Below are 18,758 nucleotides of genomic sequence, written 5' to 3' on the forward strand. Positions count from 1 at the left end.
TATATGGTCCATCCACTCAAATAAATTCAATTGAAGTCTATTCATTTTCAATATATATAATTAGTGTGGAAGCATTAAAGTTTGCTCCTTTATTAATTGTGTAGATGAATTAGGGTTAATTCTTAATGAGTAGTTCACATAGTATACTACTACAAATTAATATCAACTAGTTGAGTGATAATTAATAGTAGCATTAATCCATTTGTACCAAGATGATGCATTCATGTAAGCTAGGACGCAAAGATAACCACTACATGAAATAATAAATATTACTACTATACTCACTAAATTACACAAGACACTATAAGATAGTCCACTTTTAGTATAGTTTTCAGCAAATAAATATCTAATCACACTACTATAGGTTACTACACTATTGAGCACAGGTAGGTTTAGCGACAATAGGTAGCTAGGTTAATTAGACAAAGAAAAAGCATATCCATCTTCCCAAAACGATTCGTTACACAAGTGCAAAAGCTTTCAAACAAGAAGAACTGCAAAAAGCATAGAATTACAAAAGCAAAGAAGTATATATATAATACTATGAATTAGAAATGTGATGCTATTATAATTATATAGTAGCATTCATTTTGATGGTTTCCATACCGATGCCCATACTACAGGTTCCTCTTTCCATGCCAAAAAAATCCCAGTCTGATCATCCTCGGCCGCCGCCACCAACGACCACCCCGCCCTGTATCTCTTCAGCAGCGCCCTCACGTCGTCCACCACGTCCTCGCTGTGCGCCACCGCAGAGAATCCCGCCTCCCGGAGCCTCTCCGACCACTGCCTCCCCCTCTCCCTCTCATGCTCCTCCACTTTATCATCACCATCACACGCCAAAACCCTAACTATGCTCCTCAGGCACTCCCTCTCCAGCATCAGCTTCTCGTTGCTCGTCGCCGCGAAGCTCTCCTCCAGCATGTCGAAATACACCGTGTGGAACCTCAGGCACTCCTCGAAGCACTCCACGAAATCGTCCCTATTGCTCGAGAAATCCGCCTCTTCTTCCACCACCGTCACCACCTTAGGGTTTACCCATTTCATCGTCTCAATCAAATTAGGGCTCAGCGCGCCCACGCAGTTCACCGCCACGGCCTCTCCCTCGCGGACTGTTAGAGAGTCCTTGCTGAGATCGGCGACGACGGAGAGCTCGAAGGGGACGCCCATGAGCCTGGCGAATTTCTCGATCCGCGGGGTGATCTCCTTCATGGCGGATTTAACGGCGGCGGTGGCGGCGACGACGGTGAGGCGGAGGCGGGGGGTGTCGTCGGTGCGGGTGGCGAGGGCTTCTAGAAGGGTGGGCCACTGGGTGCAGAGGGTGGTGCTGACGTCGATGATGTGGAGGTTGGGCTCGCCCTCGAAGGCCTCCAGCGTGGCGCCGTTGGACGCCACGTGGCCGAATGTGGTCCACGGGCTGACCTCTTGGAATTTCAGGATTAGTTTTCTTGATGAGTCAAACGAGTGGCTCCGCTCCGCCACGGAGGCTAGGGTTTTGTAGCAGCGGCGGCCGGAGTCGGTGGCCTTGCAGAAGAGGGCTTGGAGGAAGTAGGCGGCGATCTTCTGGTCGGGGTCGCCGTAGGGGGAGGCCAGCTCGTTCAGCATCCACAGGAGGTGGTGCATCTTGCCGGAGTCCTTTTGCGACATCGCCGCCGCGCACTCGCGGAGGAGCTTCGCCGCCCACTTGGCCTCACCGCCGCCCTCCGCGGCCGAGTCCGAGGAGGAGGTGGTGGTGGTGCTCGGCTGCATGTCTCCTCTAGGGTTGAGGAATTTGGGATTGGCATCCATGGATTTAGCTAAGGTGCATTTGGCATAGATAAAGAGGAGAAAACAAAAGCATATGCAGGAATCTATATAATTTGTATTCAATGATCAGTTTATAGTTTATATATGGTCATTCTCATATCAATATGTTACTTACTATTTAAAGAGGAATGGGTCCATCACTCCATCATCATGCATTCATGCTAATGCTATATTAATTAAGTAATTAATTTTATGGTTTTGAAGTAGTTTGACATCCTTTCTATATACAAAGATATATGCCCTTTTCGGTGTTATTTAATAATGTGGGAGAAACCAAATTAAATTGAGTATTTGGTGCTTCAATTAGCATTTTGGTTTTGGAATTATTGGTTGAGTTTGCTTCCAAACTTTTATTCTATTTTGGATTCAATAGAAACTAATTATATATGCTTCAACTGATAGCCTAGGAACAAACGGGAAGACAAAATGATCATATGTTTATGATGTTAGCCTCTCAACAAAACACTAATTAATCATTTTCATGGGGTATAAATAATTAAGCATATATTTGAGCTCAAGGGAATCACGATTAAATAATAATTTTTGGTTTAAGGCTAATTAATTAGTAGAGTCCAGGTAGGACTTGTGCTCTAGGTAGGCTAATGATGACAAGTAGATGATGATAAAAACTATATGCTGAAGAGAAAACGTATGCATAATCCTTCATTTTGACTTGGTTTCTCCAAACTTTGGGTGTAAATATGTTTTTATTTTTTCCTTGTTAATAGTAATTCTGTGTTGTTGAATTTATTAGCTGCACTATCAAAACTCAAAGTGTATGTATAGAAAGCACTTATATCTTTAAATAATTATATTATTTAAAATAAATAATTTCATTAAAATAATTAAAAATATATATAATTGAAAAAAATCACAATTTAAATAAAAAGTTGCATAGGAAATGAAAACAATACATAATTTAAAACACTTTTAATTGAATTAATTTAAGTTTAATGCAAAAACCTTTGTTATAAATTACTTACATAACAACATTTTGGAGCAAATTTTATAGAGTTTCAAATCAGTATTACATTAAACATACATCTAATTAATCATGTTGTGAACTTTTGCACAATGCACGTAAATACGTAATAATGAAAATACTTCGTAAAACTTGCTCTAATTATGTGCTAAATTCAAAGGATAAAAACCTACTCACCTATAAAAAGTTAGGCAAAAGTGGATGTAAGAGATAAGATATGAATAACTGTAATGAACATAAGACCTACTTTAGGACCTTGGACGTTTTTTCAAAGAATGAAGACAACTCATAGCTATATTCACCAAAGCAACTCACCTGACCAAGTTAGAAATCTGTCAACACAAATGGGCATCTCAAAACTACTCACATGCTTATAAACTCATGCTCGATACAAAAGTTTTGATTCTTGTCATATTTGCAAAAGATATTTTCATTCAGCATCTCATCACTGTTTATAACACAAATCTTTCCAAAAATGAAGTGACCTATCCTCAAACTCAATATGTCATTCCAAAAGGCCACCACATACTCATCCATAGATGAGATACTCATGAAAGGGTCATCATGCAAACTTCGATCCATCTTTGCAAAGCCAAGATGTTAATTTTCCACCTCCACAAAGCCATTCACAAAATTTCTATCAAAATAAGTAGGAAAACCTAATAAAATTAACAACCCTATTCTCCACACTAAACCCAAAAGTCAACAAAAAATCAACACAGCCGGGTCAGCCCTAGACCTTACCCGAAACTATATATATTCAGCTCGAATCGATCCCTAATCTGATTAGGATCTGATCCAAATCTAACTCATTTTCCTTTATGACCCAAACTCAGGGTATATATGTTATTTAAGAAACACTCGTTATCTACATAAACAAGACTTATAATGAATAAAAGTAACTATTGTGTAGTTACGGTTCTTACTACAAAAAATGTTTTTAGCACAACGCGTTAAATTTTTTGAAAAAGTAACCACAATTTTGGACGCAAAAGAATATGTCCTAAACTCGAAGACAAATTATCTTAATCATTTGTATTTGGAGGACATTTCCATTTGCGGCTCCTAAGCGTTGGTGATATATTTAGAAACATAGACTAGCATTATTAATTGCACTTAAAATGTCCTTAGTCCTTTTTTTTAGTGTCTTATCAGTATAATAAAAAAGTGATACTTCATTATTGTTAAAATATTTTTTTTTCTTAAGAAAATTCGAGTCAGATTGAGCTTGTTGCGCCTCAAAAATTAATTTATGGCTACTCCTAGTGGTAACTCTTAAGACGAAGCCATAGGATTGTAATCAATTTAATTTACAATAAAATAGAAAGTGATTAAATTAATTGACCCGAGCTACTAGCATACAAAGGGTAAGGGTTGTATAAATTGGCAAGTGGAATCATTTTATTGATCAAGCTCTTATTTTTTCCTTTTACTACTCTTCCGTTATCTCCGTTTCACTTTAAAAAGTTACTATTTATATATTGTTTTTTATTATAATTTTCAATATATAAAAATTTATAATCATACATATATATGTACTCTAAATATGAAAAGTTACTACTCCGTCCACGGAAAATATGAAAAAAATACTCCATCTGTCCACGAAAAATAGTCTCATTTTGCCATTCACAAAAAATAGTCTCATTTCTGAAAATGGAAAGTTTTTCTCTCATACATACTTTATTCACATTTTTTCTTTATCTCTTTTACTTTACCTGCTTTTTCTCATTCTCTCTTACTTTAGTAATTTCTCATTAAAATTTGTCCCGTCTACAAATTAGACTATTTTTTTTTTTTTGACCGAGGGAGTATGTTTTAAGTTGTGTTGATACGTAGATGAAAAATAAAGTATTTTTATTAATAAAAATTGAATAAAATTGGTTTGAAGGTCATAACTTAAGATTGCCTTGAGGCACCAAAAATCAAAGGGCACATTAGAGAATTTGTTGGATAGTTAGAAAATTAGAGAATACAACAAACACAATATAATGGCTTCTCCTTCAATCATTGGAGTCGTGTCTTTTATTCCTATACTACTCTTATAAATAATGGGAGATTTTAGTTCTTGGGCCCATCTAAATCCAATTGAATCGACTTTGAGCACGATTTATAACGGCAGACATTATAGTACTTAAACTAAGCATATCTGATACTGGAATTATATTTAATTATGGAAATATTACTTCGAGCACAAAAGAATACGTGATATCTGAATATTAAAATTATAATTAATTATGGAAATATTACTTCGAATACAAAAGGATACATCATACATGAATATTGAAACTAGAATACAAATTTAAAACCTAAAATGTTTAATGAATAAAAGGTTACAGGGAACAGGCTTAAAAACAAGTGGATATGCGATTTGAACATATGGTGCTCGATGGAAAGAGTGAAATTGTAATACACCTTATGTATACGAGTATCATTTTCTTCACATGAGAATGACATGTTTTTTCTGTAGATTACAGATTAAATTACCGATAATGGCCAGTTCCTCGGTGTTTAGTGACGGATTACCGACGGAAAACAGTGTTACTAACGGATTTAACAGATTATGACGAAATTTCCTTAGTCCACAACTATAAAAAAAATTACCGACATGTAAATTAACGACTACAAAATTTTCATCGGTAACATTATTAACCGACTGAAAATTAGGAATTACCGTAGCGCAAGAAATTTCTGCCGGTAAAATTGATTTTTTTTGGTGAAATAATACAATGGAATGTACGGCAACATACAACATATAAACAAGATGTAACATAGATTGATCAATTGGATGTATACATAATATTAATACCATTTTTACTGAATTCATGTATCTTTTTACATAGATCACAATTTTATTTTCAAATAAAGAGAATTATTTTATCTTAAGTTTCAATATCATTTTCAGTCTATTTTTTTTCTCAAACCAATATAATTTTTATTCAAAATATCATTTTGTATGTAAAACAAAAACAGTCAACTCCATAATCATTTTTCATGATAAAACAAAAACAATCAACTATCCAGACGTAGTTGAGGCTGTCTTCTCTATTTTATTATCTCTCACTTTAACCATTATACTTCATCCTATAAAAATATGTACATTTTCCATTTATGGAAAGTTCCTCCAACTCATTACCCATATACATCAATATATTTACAACTTATACCATTATGGCCCAACTTTACAACTCAATAAACAATAATAATAATATAGGTCTCACTATCAACTAACACTACTTTAACTACCCTTGTGGGCCTTAACTACCTTGAGATAAAGGGAGTATTATTTTCAATCAAGCCCAATATCATTTTTACAACTCAGAATGTCATTTTTTTATCAATAAACATAATATTATCATCACAGAAAAACAGTATCATTGTTCATGTATTACAATATCATTTTCTCAGCATTGGATATAATACAATGCAATTAGGATTTGCTAGAATAGTCATAAAACACTACAAAAAAACTCACCAATTAGTGACGAAATTCCTTCATTTAACAGATTAGTGACAGATCAAGTTTCGGCAGATCCGACATTAATAAACTTGTCAATAAAAAATTTTAGTGACGAATTTTCCGTTACTAAAGTTACTGTGACGGAAACTATAGGCGACTGCTTCGCATTAGTAATGGATAAATCTGTTACTATTAGTGACCGACACTTTTTAGTCACTAATTCCGTCACTAGTTGTTGAGCTATTGGATGCTGTCACTATTTTCCGCTTTTTTGTAGCGAAATTACTTTTAATTTGATATAAAAAAAATTAAATTAAAAATCTTGAATTATTTTAGGAAAAAAATTGATTTCTATATATTAAAATGTCAAAAATACATCTTCTTATTTAAAAGTTAATGAAAAAGAGAGATTAATTGTAGGCTTGTAGCCACTAAAACCCAAGATTATAGTCCTGATTAAGTTATTAGTTATTATGTAAGATGTGAGTAATTTTTTTTATTAAATTCATGCGGTTAATGTGTATTTTGCATAAAATATACCCCTCTCTATTTATTAGTATTGACCCGTATTCGTTTTTTTTCGACTCATTCAGTTAAGTTATTTCTTTTTTGGTAAAATCCAGAACATTTAATCTCTCATACTTTACTCTATGTCCTACTTTATTTGTCCCTATTTATCTACATTATTTTCGCTATCCTACTTTATTCACACTCAACTTAACTCACTAAATATTTCTTCCTTAATTTTCGTGCTCAAAAGAAATGTCACGATACAAATAAAATGAATGAATTACAACGTTAAGCTCGAACAAAATATAAAAAGTAAATAATTAGAAAATACTAGTGTTATTTAGTATTTGAGTTAATGTACATGATCGAAATACAATTGTAATTTGATGCTACATTTATTAAAAATGAGTTTGAGTTAGAAAATATAATCCAAGCCCCAATCCCATTTTTCGACTGCCACATCAGTTTCTATCATTTCAGCCCCAACATCCGCAAGACTACAATACCCAACCCCATCTTCAGCCACAATACAATTTCACAACCACTGTTTCAATTCAATTTTAGTTCATATATATTTGGCCTTAGTTTTAATATTCTATATTTTCCCCATTCTTTAAAAATAGAGATGACATTAATTTTAATGTATAATTAATAATGTAGAAAAGACATGGAAAGAAAAATTAATAGAGTATGAATGTGACTCATCTCATTAAAAAAAACTGAGTTATTAAATATAAAAGTAGGTTATTTTCATAGGACAAATAAAAATGAAAAAGGTTTTTATTAATCATGCTCAATTTTTCAATTTCACAACCATTATTCAATTCAATTCAATTTTAACTTCATATTTGACCTTAGGTTTAATATTCTATACTCTATTCGTTCCTTAAAAAGAAAGATGACACAAATTTAATGCATAATTAGTAATGTAGAAGAGAGATGGTAAGAAAAATATTGAAGTATAAAAGTAAATTATTTTTGTAGGACAAATAATGAGTTATCATTTATAAAAGTGAATTATTTTAATTGGACAAATAAAAATGATTTTTTTTTTCATTATTGGATATATAATGGTATATTTTGTATCCCACCTCAAGTACATATACAATCAGATACAAAAAAAATCTGTATAATACATATCAAGACAACATATATATTAAAAGTATCTTGTGTTTTGAAGTAAACAAAATATATATTAGATGTTCTCCGAGTTTTTAAAAAAGTTATTTGATGTTCACTCTACAAAAACATTAGGATGTCCCTTATGTATACTCTTTTTTTAGGTATACTCTTATCCACAATATCAAAATAAAATAGAATCCACATTAATTTAAGGTGTACTACATGATAGAAAGCCTAGGATTAATTATATTTGAAATAAATTAAATATGTTTATGATATGTAGTTTCAAATTTGTAATGATGATGCCGACTAATAATTGAACCAAATTATATGAGGGATAGGTAATTGAATGATCATCACATCTTTTCAATATAAAGTGATGACAAAGAGAAAATTTCACGCAACCTAAAGATACACATGCCATGTTTCATTAAATTATAACAGAAGCTAGCACAAAAGTTGGTTGCCTCAATAGTGTTACTTTTTAAAAGGATAGCTAGCAAATTTCACTTCCTTTTTAATAATTTTGATATTTATTCCAATTTGATTTGATACATATCTAGATCAAGTCATTTTAATTTCCAGAAATCTCGAGAAAATTACAATTGTCGCCTGAACCCAGGCGTCTGCTGTTCAGTGTGATTGAGAAAAAAATGAAGCATAGAAATATAATTTCATGTATTGTAGATGTTATTTAATTAGTAGGATAAATTAAATCCCATGCTATCCTTCTTCTAACAAAATGCTGTATTTATCGAACACAAGTGTGATACAGACCAAATAGGAGAACTCAGCCGAAAATACGAACTTGATAGGAGATAGAGCTCATTTAATCTACATATCTCACATCAGTTGTTCTCGTAATCAAATGTGGGAATTGAATCCATAACAAAGTGGTCTATATTTTTGTGATTTTGCTTGGTACATGCTCGATAAATCGGCGATGATCATTTCATTGAGCGCTTGGATACTCGCTAAATAATGTTTTTTTATTACTGTGCTCGCGACAACGTGAAAAACAATTGGGATAAATTCCTATTCAATCACGATTCAAATGTACAATTTGAGGAGCCTATAACGAGTCTAAAAAAATAAAATTGAGTTCTATCTAGGTGTAGTCCCTAACAATTATCAACGATGCAGGAGTATAGAGACATCACAATAAATGTAAGTGGGGTTGGCATTGGAGACCCAAAAAGTTTGAGCATGGATCCCAAGTTGAGAAGGTTAGAAAATGACAGTGTGTTGTGGCAATTTTAAAGTATCAAACTCGATAAATGTCCAACTTTGCTCCAACAACATGTACCATTCTTACTTGATGCGCTTTCAAGATATACAACCACTGTTCCCATCATGTCTTTACATTATTTTAGTTGGTAACCCCATGATTTTACAATTTATCGTCTATGAGCACTAGGAAGGTGACTTGACTAGCATTGGGCTATATTGATATTTATGTCGAAATTAAATACTCATACAAAATTATGTAAACGTACATAAATGTTAACTTATTGTAGTACTCTCTATTTTCTCGAACAAAGAAAGTTACCATCCGTGGCAATTGAGTCGTTTTATCATTTTGATTTATATTCGGCATTAGTTAACTCATTTCCATATTTAAAAATAATTAGGAATATAATGACATTTTGAGATCCTAGTTAAATTATCATGACTAGCTCTTAATTAAATATTTCGTCTTATTTTAAGTGACACTTTTTCTTTTTCTTTTTTCTGGATGTCTTAATCAAATTGACACATTTCTTAATATGAAAGCATTATAATCACTGTTTTATTCTCTTTCCACTCAACTCATAGAAAAAACTGCATAAAATCTTATATCGAATAAAAAATATGTATTCCATGTAGAGTCAGGTGGAGGGGCTCCTTTGATGAACCCTAACTTCTTCCATATAACCCATAATACTTATATACTGAGGCATGGGGGACTCTTGGAACTCCCGCTCATTTTAGATTTTCCTATATATGTATTATTCATTCAATAATTACCAAGTCATTCCATAGACCAATTGGTCGAGTGGTTGGTCTAGTATCCCATACGTCACAGGTTCAACCTTGTTAGCAAATATTTTGTAACACCCCCACTTTATGTTTCAGTCACTTTGCACCTTTTCTCTTCCAATCCTTATCCTATCTTTTTACCACCGTCGATAATCCTCCGCCTTATGCACTACTCACAAGTAACTCATATTAATTATAAATTCTATACATTCTTTATGTCATTAATTATTCTATATGTTCACTATGTATCCATTTTGTTTCATTAACCCTTTTAATTAAAATCACTAATTATTTTGTTATTATTCACAAGATACTATTCATGGATTATTTTCATAAATTCTTTAATAATACCAATAGACTTCAATAAATTCCAAGATCAATTATACACCTTCTTTATATTATTATCTCAAGTACATATCAGATTCATATTAATTTATATCATTAAGTTATCTTAATAAATTTATCAAACCTTATGTTACTATCCATGCCACTATTTCCAGAATGTAAATACTTATGTGGTTAATATTCTAAAATTTCTAATCTTGCTTCGAAACTCCTTAAATAATTTACCTAATCACACACTATTACCCTGGATCATAATTTCCTGAATAAAACTCAAAAATAAATTTATTTTTTTATATCATCTTAGTCTTCCCTTCATTCTCAATTTTCTAAAATAACAGTTGTCCTGGACTGATTCCTTATTCGCATTCTATATTCATTCGGAAGGATTTAGATGCTTGATCTTATGTTTTTAAACACCTCAAGATGTCTAGTTTAAAATGCATCAATGTTCATCCAAAAATTAATAATAATTTGGGAGATATTATCATTTTCCCACAGACTATCAGAAATGGACAGTTTCTGTCAATGTTTTCAAACCAATTATTATAAATACTAACGGAACTTCTAAAATCGCCAAATTATTCAGGGCACTACTAGATACATCAATGTTGTTTTAAAAATTATTAAACCACCGTTTTCACTGTCCTAAACATGCTAAACAATTCAGAACAAGTCACCGAAAAACAGGGGATTTAAACCTCTAAAATCAAATTTTGTATCAATTCACTTTTAATCATCCCATAAACCATAAACTTCATATAGATTGAACGTCTAACTATCAAAACCAGAAACCTAATTTTTACTTTCAATTTTCATTTAAGACTTCACCAGTTTTTAAAAGATAGATCAAAACATGCAATAATCTATCCAGTAATCACATATTTAGCGATAAATCAAAACAATTCATGTCACCATTCTCCTCCCTCACAGCCTAACAAAATCCCTCAACCTTTCAATTCAATATTTCATCAACTTTCATACTATAGAATAAGATTAGTAAGAGAAAGTTACCTCAACGCTATGAGTACACAATCAAATCGATATATATATTGATCAACATTGGAAGAAAATAGATATGGAGGTTGGGGAAGAGATGAACGGCGGTTTTGCCGGATGGAAAACAAAAACAAGGAGAAAACAAATGTAGCTCTAATACATAAAAGTATTTCCTAATATTTAATTAAATGTGTGGTTAAAAATTTGGACAAATGGCAAATAGTAAAACATTACACATATTCTCTAGAATTTTCCTTAAATTTACAAGCCATATTCCATAACCATTCTAGATTATTCTTTAATATTTAAGTAGTTAAGGTATTTGATATTACACGAGACACACATACATATACATATTAGGAATTAAAGTATGTTTATCCACCATTTAATAATATTACAAATATAAAACCTAATTTGGTGAATTTCATATCGAAATAGTACATTTCGTCTAAGATAAATTATGGGATGTTACATATTTGTTGATTGGAGTTTCTCTAAGCTAGACAGCTAAATAAAGTCATTTATCCATTAATTTATTTAGAATTTTTATTTTCTCATAGCTAAATTAATTTACTTCCTCCGTCCCACTTAAAATGAAATATTTGAGAATCGGCACGGGATTTTATGTAGTGTTGTTCTGTGAGTTAATGAAAAGAGAGTAAAGTAAGAGAGATCAAAAAGTAAAGATAGAGTTGTTTTTATTTTAGAAAACGTTTCATTTTTAATGGGACAACCAAGAAAGGAAAACGTTTCATTTTTAAAGGGACAGAGGGAGTATTTGTCTAGTAAGTACTCCATCCGTCCCACTTTAGCAGTCCCATTAACTTTTCTGCCTTCGTTTTGTAAAAAAGATAATAAATAGTTAGAGTGGGGAAATGGTAAAGTAAAAAAAAGAATAATGTAGATACGACTTTTCTCTACATTATTCTCTCTCTTACTTTACCATTTCTCCACTTTAACTATTTATTATCATTTTTACAAAACGAGTGCAGAAAAGTCAATGGGACTGCTAAAGTGGGACGGAGGGATTCATTTGTTTGATTCTTATAGTTAATTCATAGCTACTAATAAATTCATTTATCTTTTTTCACACTCGTAATTTTATACTAATTTGTTTATATTTTTATGTAAATATTGTTATTGTAATATCACAGAGTAATTTTTATAATCTAAGAATAAAAATAATTATATGCATATATATCATATTGGCAAATTTAATTTTTGTGCTTTTTATTCAAATATATTCTTCAATTATATTGGCAAATTTAATTTATTTGCTCATTTTTAAATTATTTATCTCACATTATGTGTATTGTTATGTTGTGATTGTTTCTGGCGTTATCGTTACTAGCTAAAAACACATAATTGACAGTCCTGTATTAAAATCCTGCGTCCGCCGCTGGTTATATATCAGTTCAAGAATAGCAGGAAATAGGATAAGATAATGATAAGCCAATAAATGAAAACAACTATCCAGAATTGAATAGGAACGGAATTTAACATATAGTTCATGTCAATATACAAGTCATAATATATAAGTCCGTGGATAATGTATTGCATTGGGCAGTAAGTTCATGTCAATATACAAGTCATAAGTTTATTATTCTCAAAAGAAGAAATGTGATGAGTTTAATAAGATTGGCCTGGCCCATAGTTCTCTAGGGTTTCTGTAGAAATTAATACTCCATCTATTCCTTGTTAATTAGACAATTTTTTCCGACACATAGTTTAAGAATAATGTATTAAATGGATGGCGAATAAAACAAGAGAATAAAGCAAAATAGAGAGTTACTTTTTGTTAAAACATAAAAATGACTCAATTATCTTGGAACTTTCCCAAATATAAAAATGACTCAATTAACATAAAACCGGTAAGAGTATAAAGTCCATAATAACAGTACAATCTTGATACTTAAATAGAAGCACGAATTAAGTTTCTATTTCATTTCATAGTCAAAGGTATGTATTTAATTTTTGAGTCCAAAGTACGATAGATTATGGTGATTTCCATGTGCAAAAATAGGGTCAAATTGGTGCATCAAAAAAATTGGTAATTACTGGTGGTGAAACGGGTTACCCGTCGGTATCCGCACCCGACAAGTTGGGTATCTGTACCCGATTTTAGCAAAATTTGTTGTCCCAATATTTGCCCGCAACATATCAGGATTACCCGATATCCGTGTCAGGTATCCCGTACCCAACATTGCGAGCACCCATACGCGACTAGAAATCCTAAAAGAAATTTTGAAAATCCTAATAGCTGACAATATTCCCTAATTTACTTTATTAATATCGATAGTAAGCTTTGAATAGATTGGGATTAAAAGTGAAGGGACACTCTATAGCTAGTTCAGGTGAGCTTTCAATTGTATGTTCTATAAAGTACTCCCTATGTTCCGTCTTAATAGAGGCATTTCATTTTCTGCACTTATTTTGGAAAAATAATACTCTTCTCTACATTATTCTCTCTTTTGCTTCACTTTTTTTCCACTTTAACTATTTATTATTTTTTTTCCAAAATGAGTGTGTATATGATTATTATTATTTAACTATTTATTTTTTTCTCCACTTTAACTATTTGAAACGCTTCTATTAGCATGGAATGAAGGGAGTATTAAAAGATGGTATATGACTAATACCAATAATATCGAGATTAACGGGTATACTCGCAAAACTCTAAAACACACTATCCATTCCCGCCTGTTCCCGTTATCGTCGAGTAGTGAATACCCGTTACCTGGCGGGTTGCGGGTCGAGATAAAAATAACCCATTTTACAACCCCTAATGCAGTATGGTATTTTCAATGTGATACACGATATAATATTTTTCGATACTATATATCGTAACTTCTTATTTTTAGTTTGATTCTAGTCCAACTCTTTAAATGAGTGTGTATATATAGGGAGGGTTAGGAATTAGGATGAAGCAAAATCTTATATCAAAACTAAGGTTAAATACATGGTTCATTAAGATATAAAATGAATGGGCCTAGATCGAATTTATCGTGTGTTCATTATTTGTACAAGAACATAACATTGGTAGATCTAATTTATTGTGTGAACATTATACTCTTTCCGTCTCATAACAAGAGTCACATTTAATGAGAGCACGAGTTTTAAGTAATGTAAAGAATAGATGATTGGAAAAGTTAGTGGAATTTGAGGTCTACGTTTTTATATTGATTTTATAATAGAATGTGAGTACGATGCATTAGTGGAATGTGAGACCTACTTATCTTTTATGGTAAAAGTGAAATGTGCTACTGTGGGCGTACCGCAATGGTGAAAATTGACTCTTATTGTGAGATGGAGGAAGTTCATATTTTAGCATTATACACGTATAAGCATGTTGAAGTTAATTAGCTTTAATTTCCATTCCTTATAGTATAAATTAAGATTTTCTAAATTGCTTAGGTTATTTTGATATATTTCTTTGCTTTACTAGTTAATTAGAAATAATAGATGGAAAGTTATTGATAAATATTACTCCCTCCGTCCCACTTTAGGAGTCCCGGTTGAGTTCGGCATGAGTTTTAAGAAATATAAAGGAAAGTTGGTGAAAAAAGATAGTGGAATGTGAATCCTACTTTTTTATATTAGTTTTATAATAAAATGTGAGTGGAAAAAGGTTAGGGCATCCACAATGGGACGCCCTAAACGATGCCCTATGCACCACCATGTCAGCATTTTATCCTCCTCCTAATCCACCTGCAGTGGGCCGGACTATAGCCTGCCCTAAGCGACACCCTAAGCATTTTACTTCTATTTTGTATTTATATTTTTATGTTTGCAAATGTAAAAATAAAAATAAACATATAAAAACAACACAATTAAAGGGAAATTCTAAATTTACTTAATTAAAAAAAAGTTATAAAATAAGAAATAAAAAAAAGCACTAAATACAAAAAAAGGAGGCTAGTCTAGAGAAGTCCCAACTTGTGGCTGAGGCCATCGATCATCCGTTGGATGCCCTCGATTTGAGTCGGGTTGGTCGCCTGCATGAGGGCGGTGTGCGCGTCCAACAACGTCCTGTAGTCGGAGGAGGCCGCCAAATCCGCGTACGCATGGGCCGCAGTCGAAGTCGCGGAAGGCGTCGAACTCGGGGTCGGCGACGGGGCCTGGTCAGGCGGCGCGGCGGAGGAGGATGTGGCCTTGCCCTTGCTCTTGGCAGCCTTGACGCCAGGGGGACGCCGGGAGGACATCGGTGTGCCGGAACTCTCATCCTCGAACACCGGACTGTTGAGGTCTATTGGAGACGCGCCGCTATCGCTACTTGTATAATCAGCGAGGGTGCGCTTCGACGCCCTCCTCCTCGCCGTTGTCGATTGGGGAATCACACCACCAACGAACTTCTGCTTGTCCCTCAACAGCGCCCAGGACTGGTAGTGCTTGAAATCGCCGTACAATGAAATGTACGACTGCATCGCTTTGTCCCGCACATCCCGAGACTCTCGCCACTGGCCTGCTCCCTCTCGCACTTCTCGTACTCCCCGCGAACAAATTTACCTGCTTCTTTATTTGATCCCAGTGCTTGCGGAGCTGCTCCCTGTGGCGTTTGTACGCGTACGCCGGCTTGGCCGAGTTGTATTTCTCGGCGATGCGCTCCCAATACGCAGTCACCTTCTGGTTGTTGGCGTACACCGGATCCTCCAAAAGATCAATCCAACATCTCGTCAAGACGATGGATTCGGGGTCGGAGTAGTTCGTCCTTCCCGGGGCGAACTCTTCACACACCTCCCTTGTAGGCAACTTCTGGGCTCGTGCCTTGGTCCGCTTCTTCTTGGTGGCGGACCCAGACGCGGCGGCGGAGGAGGAAGCGGCAGCGACGGCGGAGGGGCGGTGGCGAGGTGCGGCGGCGGATGAGGGGCGGTGGGGAGAAGGCTCCATGTCGGACAACCCGTACGAATCGGTGCTGAAGTCGGGATCGTACTCGGCGTTGGTGTCGAATGGCCAGTATTCGTCGGGTTCTGTACCTGGACATCGTGCACCACCGAACATCGGACTATTCGGATAATCTCCGGAATCCATTTTGCTTGAAATGTAGAAAATGTAGTGAATTTGAGAGTGAAGAGTGAAGTGAAAAATGAAGTGAAATGAGAGGAATATATAGGTTTTGAAAATTTAATAAAATTAAAAGAAAAACGGAAACGAGTCGCATCGTCCGTGACCCATCGTCTGTGTCATCCACAGTGGCGGACGATGCGACGGACGATGGGTATCCTCCGAGCATCGTCCGCGGACGATGTATCGGGCGTAGACAATGGGTCAGTGGCGGATGATGCGAGGGACGATGCATCATCCGTCGCATCGTCCGCCCCATTGGGGATGCCTTAGTGGAATGTGGGGCCTAATACCATTTATGGAATATTCCAACCAGGACTCCTAAAGTGGGACACCCAAAAATGGTAAATCGGGACTCCTAAAGTGGGACGGAGGGAGTACTAATTGCCTTTAATATTATTTTCTTGTACCAATTAGAGTTCTCTTTCTACTTTATTCCTTTAAGTTTTATTGTTTTGTATGTTTAAAATTTTCTTTGTTTATATAAAAGTCTCATTGTTAGACTAAAAAGACATACTTTTGAAGATTAATATTATGAGTTTGATCTCTCTTGAGTTCTCTCTCAAATTATTTATTCATTGAGGCTTTGATTCGACTTATCAAATGAATTTTCAAGCTCGTTTTTGGCATCTTTCACTCTATCTCACAATTGATCAAAATGTTCATCATCTTGTTTGTGTCGTCATTCATCCACCGTAATAAGTATTCCACTGTTCTTGCATGATTCCTCGCCGTTCTTCAAGTAAACAACGATGTTCGCATCATCATTAAAACCACTGCAACAAACTTCATTAAATCACATTTGTACATAGACGTAGGGCAGCATATTAATGCAATGAAGAACTTTATACTAATGCAATGAAGAATATTACTCCCTTCGTCCCGTTTTAGGAGTCTCGGTTGAGTCGGTCACATGTTTTAAGAAAAGAGTGTTTGATTATGCAATAAATAAATATTGTAGTGGATGTTGGGACCCACTTTTAATTGAGTGTCCAATAAATCAATGTTGTAGTGGATGTTGGGACCCAATTTTAACATTTTTTTATTAGTTGTAGTGGATGTTGGGACCCACTTTTAACACTTTTAACACTTTGTAGACATTTTTTATTAATTTATCCCAACCGGTACTTCTAAAGCGGGATACCCAAAATTGATCAACCGGAACTCCTAAAGCGGGACGGAGGGAGTATACTAATACAATGGAGAGCATTATATTGTAAGAGCATTCACAATGGCTTTAGGCTAGCCATAGGCCAGCCACAAACTATTCCTGCCACATCATCAACACTAAAATTCCTCCTGCCACATCATCAGGACAAGCCACTGGACAAGCAATAGGCTAGCCACAACAATCAAAATTAAAAAAACAACTAAATTTACGAAATTAAACACAAAATACGGAATAAAATTTACGACACATATATGGGAAAATTCATTAATTTCATTAAAATAAAAAAAGTACATTAATTAAATAAAAATTACATAATAAAAAAAATACATATAACAAAAAAAACTATCGTCGTGTAGTCCTCCGCGCCCACAACTCTTCAATTAAATCCTTTTGGAGTTGAATATGAGCCGCCACTTGGCGCATGTCGGCATGTGCCTGAAGGCGGCCGATTTCATCGTGAGGTACCCCCCTTCGTACGTTGGGGGTGGCCACGTCGTGGCTTGGACCGGCTTCATCGTTATTGGCCCAACTAGTCAGTTGTACACCTTCATCTTCGACTAACATGTTGTGCATGATAATGCAGGCGTACATTATAGAAGCAATATAGTCGACATGCCACAAACGCGTTGGACCCCTAATTGCCGCCCATCGGGACTGGAGCACACCAAATGCGCGCTCCACGTCCTTGCGCGCCGACTCCTGCCGTTCCGCAAAGTAGGTCTTCTTGTCCTCATTTGCGCATCTGATCGTCTTCACAAAGACGGGCCACCTAGGGTAGTAACCCATATCATGCCGGTTGCCGTTGGCGACAAAACTGATGGCTGGACCGACGCCCTGGCACTGCTCGTTGAAAAGGGGAGACGAGTGGAGGACGTTGAGGTCGTTGTTCGACCCTGCTACCCCAAAATACGCATGCCAAATCCACAGCCGATAATCAGCTACGGCCTCGAGGATCATCGTGGGATTCTTTCCCTTGTAGCCGGTGGTGTAGATGAAGGGGTTGGCAGCGTAAGCGCTCACATAAATCAATTACATAATAATTCTGATCTATTTAGCGAATTATTTAGACAAATTCTATTCGCGCAATTGTCACATGTATCATGCTCACAACTCAAATAAATCATGCTTTAAATTAATTAAAACCTAAAACATGCTTTTCTACGATTTAGCTATTTTACCTTGATGATTCTCCAAAGAATCGAAGATAGCTAGCGCCTTCTCCACGTGAAGATCTTGAGTACAAAACCACGGATCTTCTGTCTGGTTCCCGGACTGTAAACGATATCAGG

The 18,758-nt window shown here is 34.9% G+C and overlaps 1 protein-coding gene and 1 long non-coding RNA gene across 2 annotated transcripts; both read right to left on the reverse strand.

The window, feature by feature from the left end:
- Nucleotides 1–418: 418 nt before the first annotated feature.
- On the reverse strand, nucleotides 419–1,880 carry LOC125220082 (protein SHORT-ROOT-like). The gene has a single exon (XM_048122215.1). It carries the CDS (start codon nucleotides 1,786–1,788, stop codon nucleotides 586–588), a length of 1,203 nt encoding a protein of 400 aa, XP_047978172.1. The 5' UTR covers nucleotides 1,789–1,880; the 3' UTR covers nucleotides 419–585.
- Nucleotides 1,881–10,010: 8,130 nt separating this feature from the next.
- On the reverse strand, nucleotides 10,011–11,376 carry LOC125217863. Its single transcript, XR_007175827.1, has 2 exons — nucleotides 11,253–11,376; nucleotides 10,011–10,065 (listed from the first exon to the last, which is right to left on the reverse strand). It is a non-coding gene; the product is annotated as an uncharacterized LOC125217863 (long non-coding RNA).
- Nucleotides 11,377–18,758: the final 7,382 nt, after the last annotated feature.

The sequence above is a fragment of the Salvia hispanica genome, chromosome 4, assembly GCF_023119035.1.
Source record: "Salvia hispanica cultivar TCC Black 2014 chromosome 4, UniMelb_Shisp_WGS_1.0, whole genome shotgun sequence".
NCBI lineage: Eukaryota > Viridiplantae > Streptophyta > Magnoliopsida > Lamiales > Lamiaceae > Salvia > Salvia hispanica.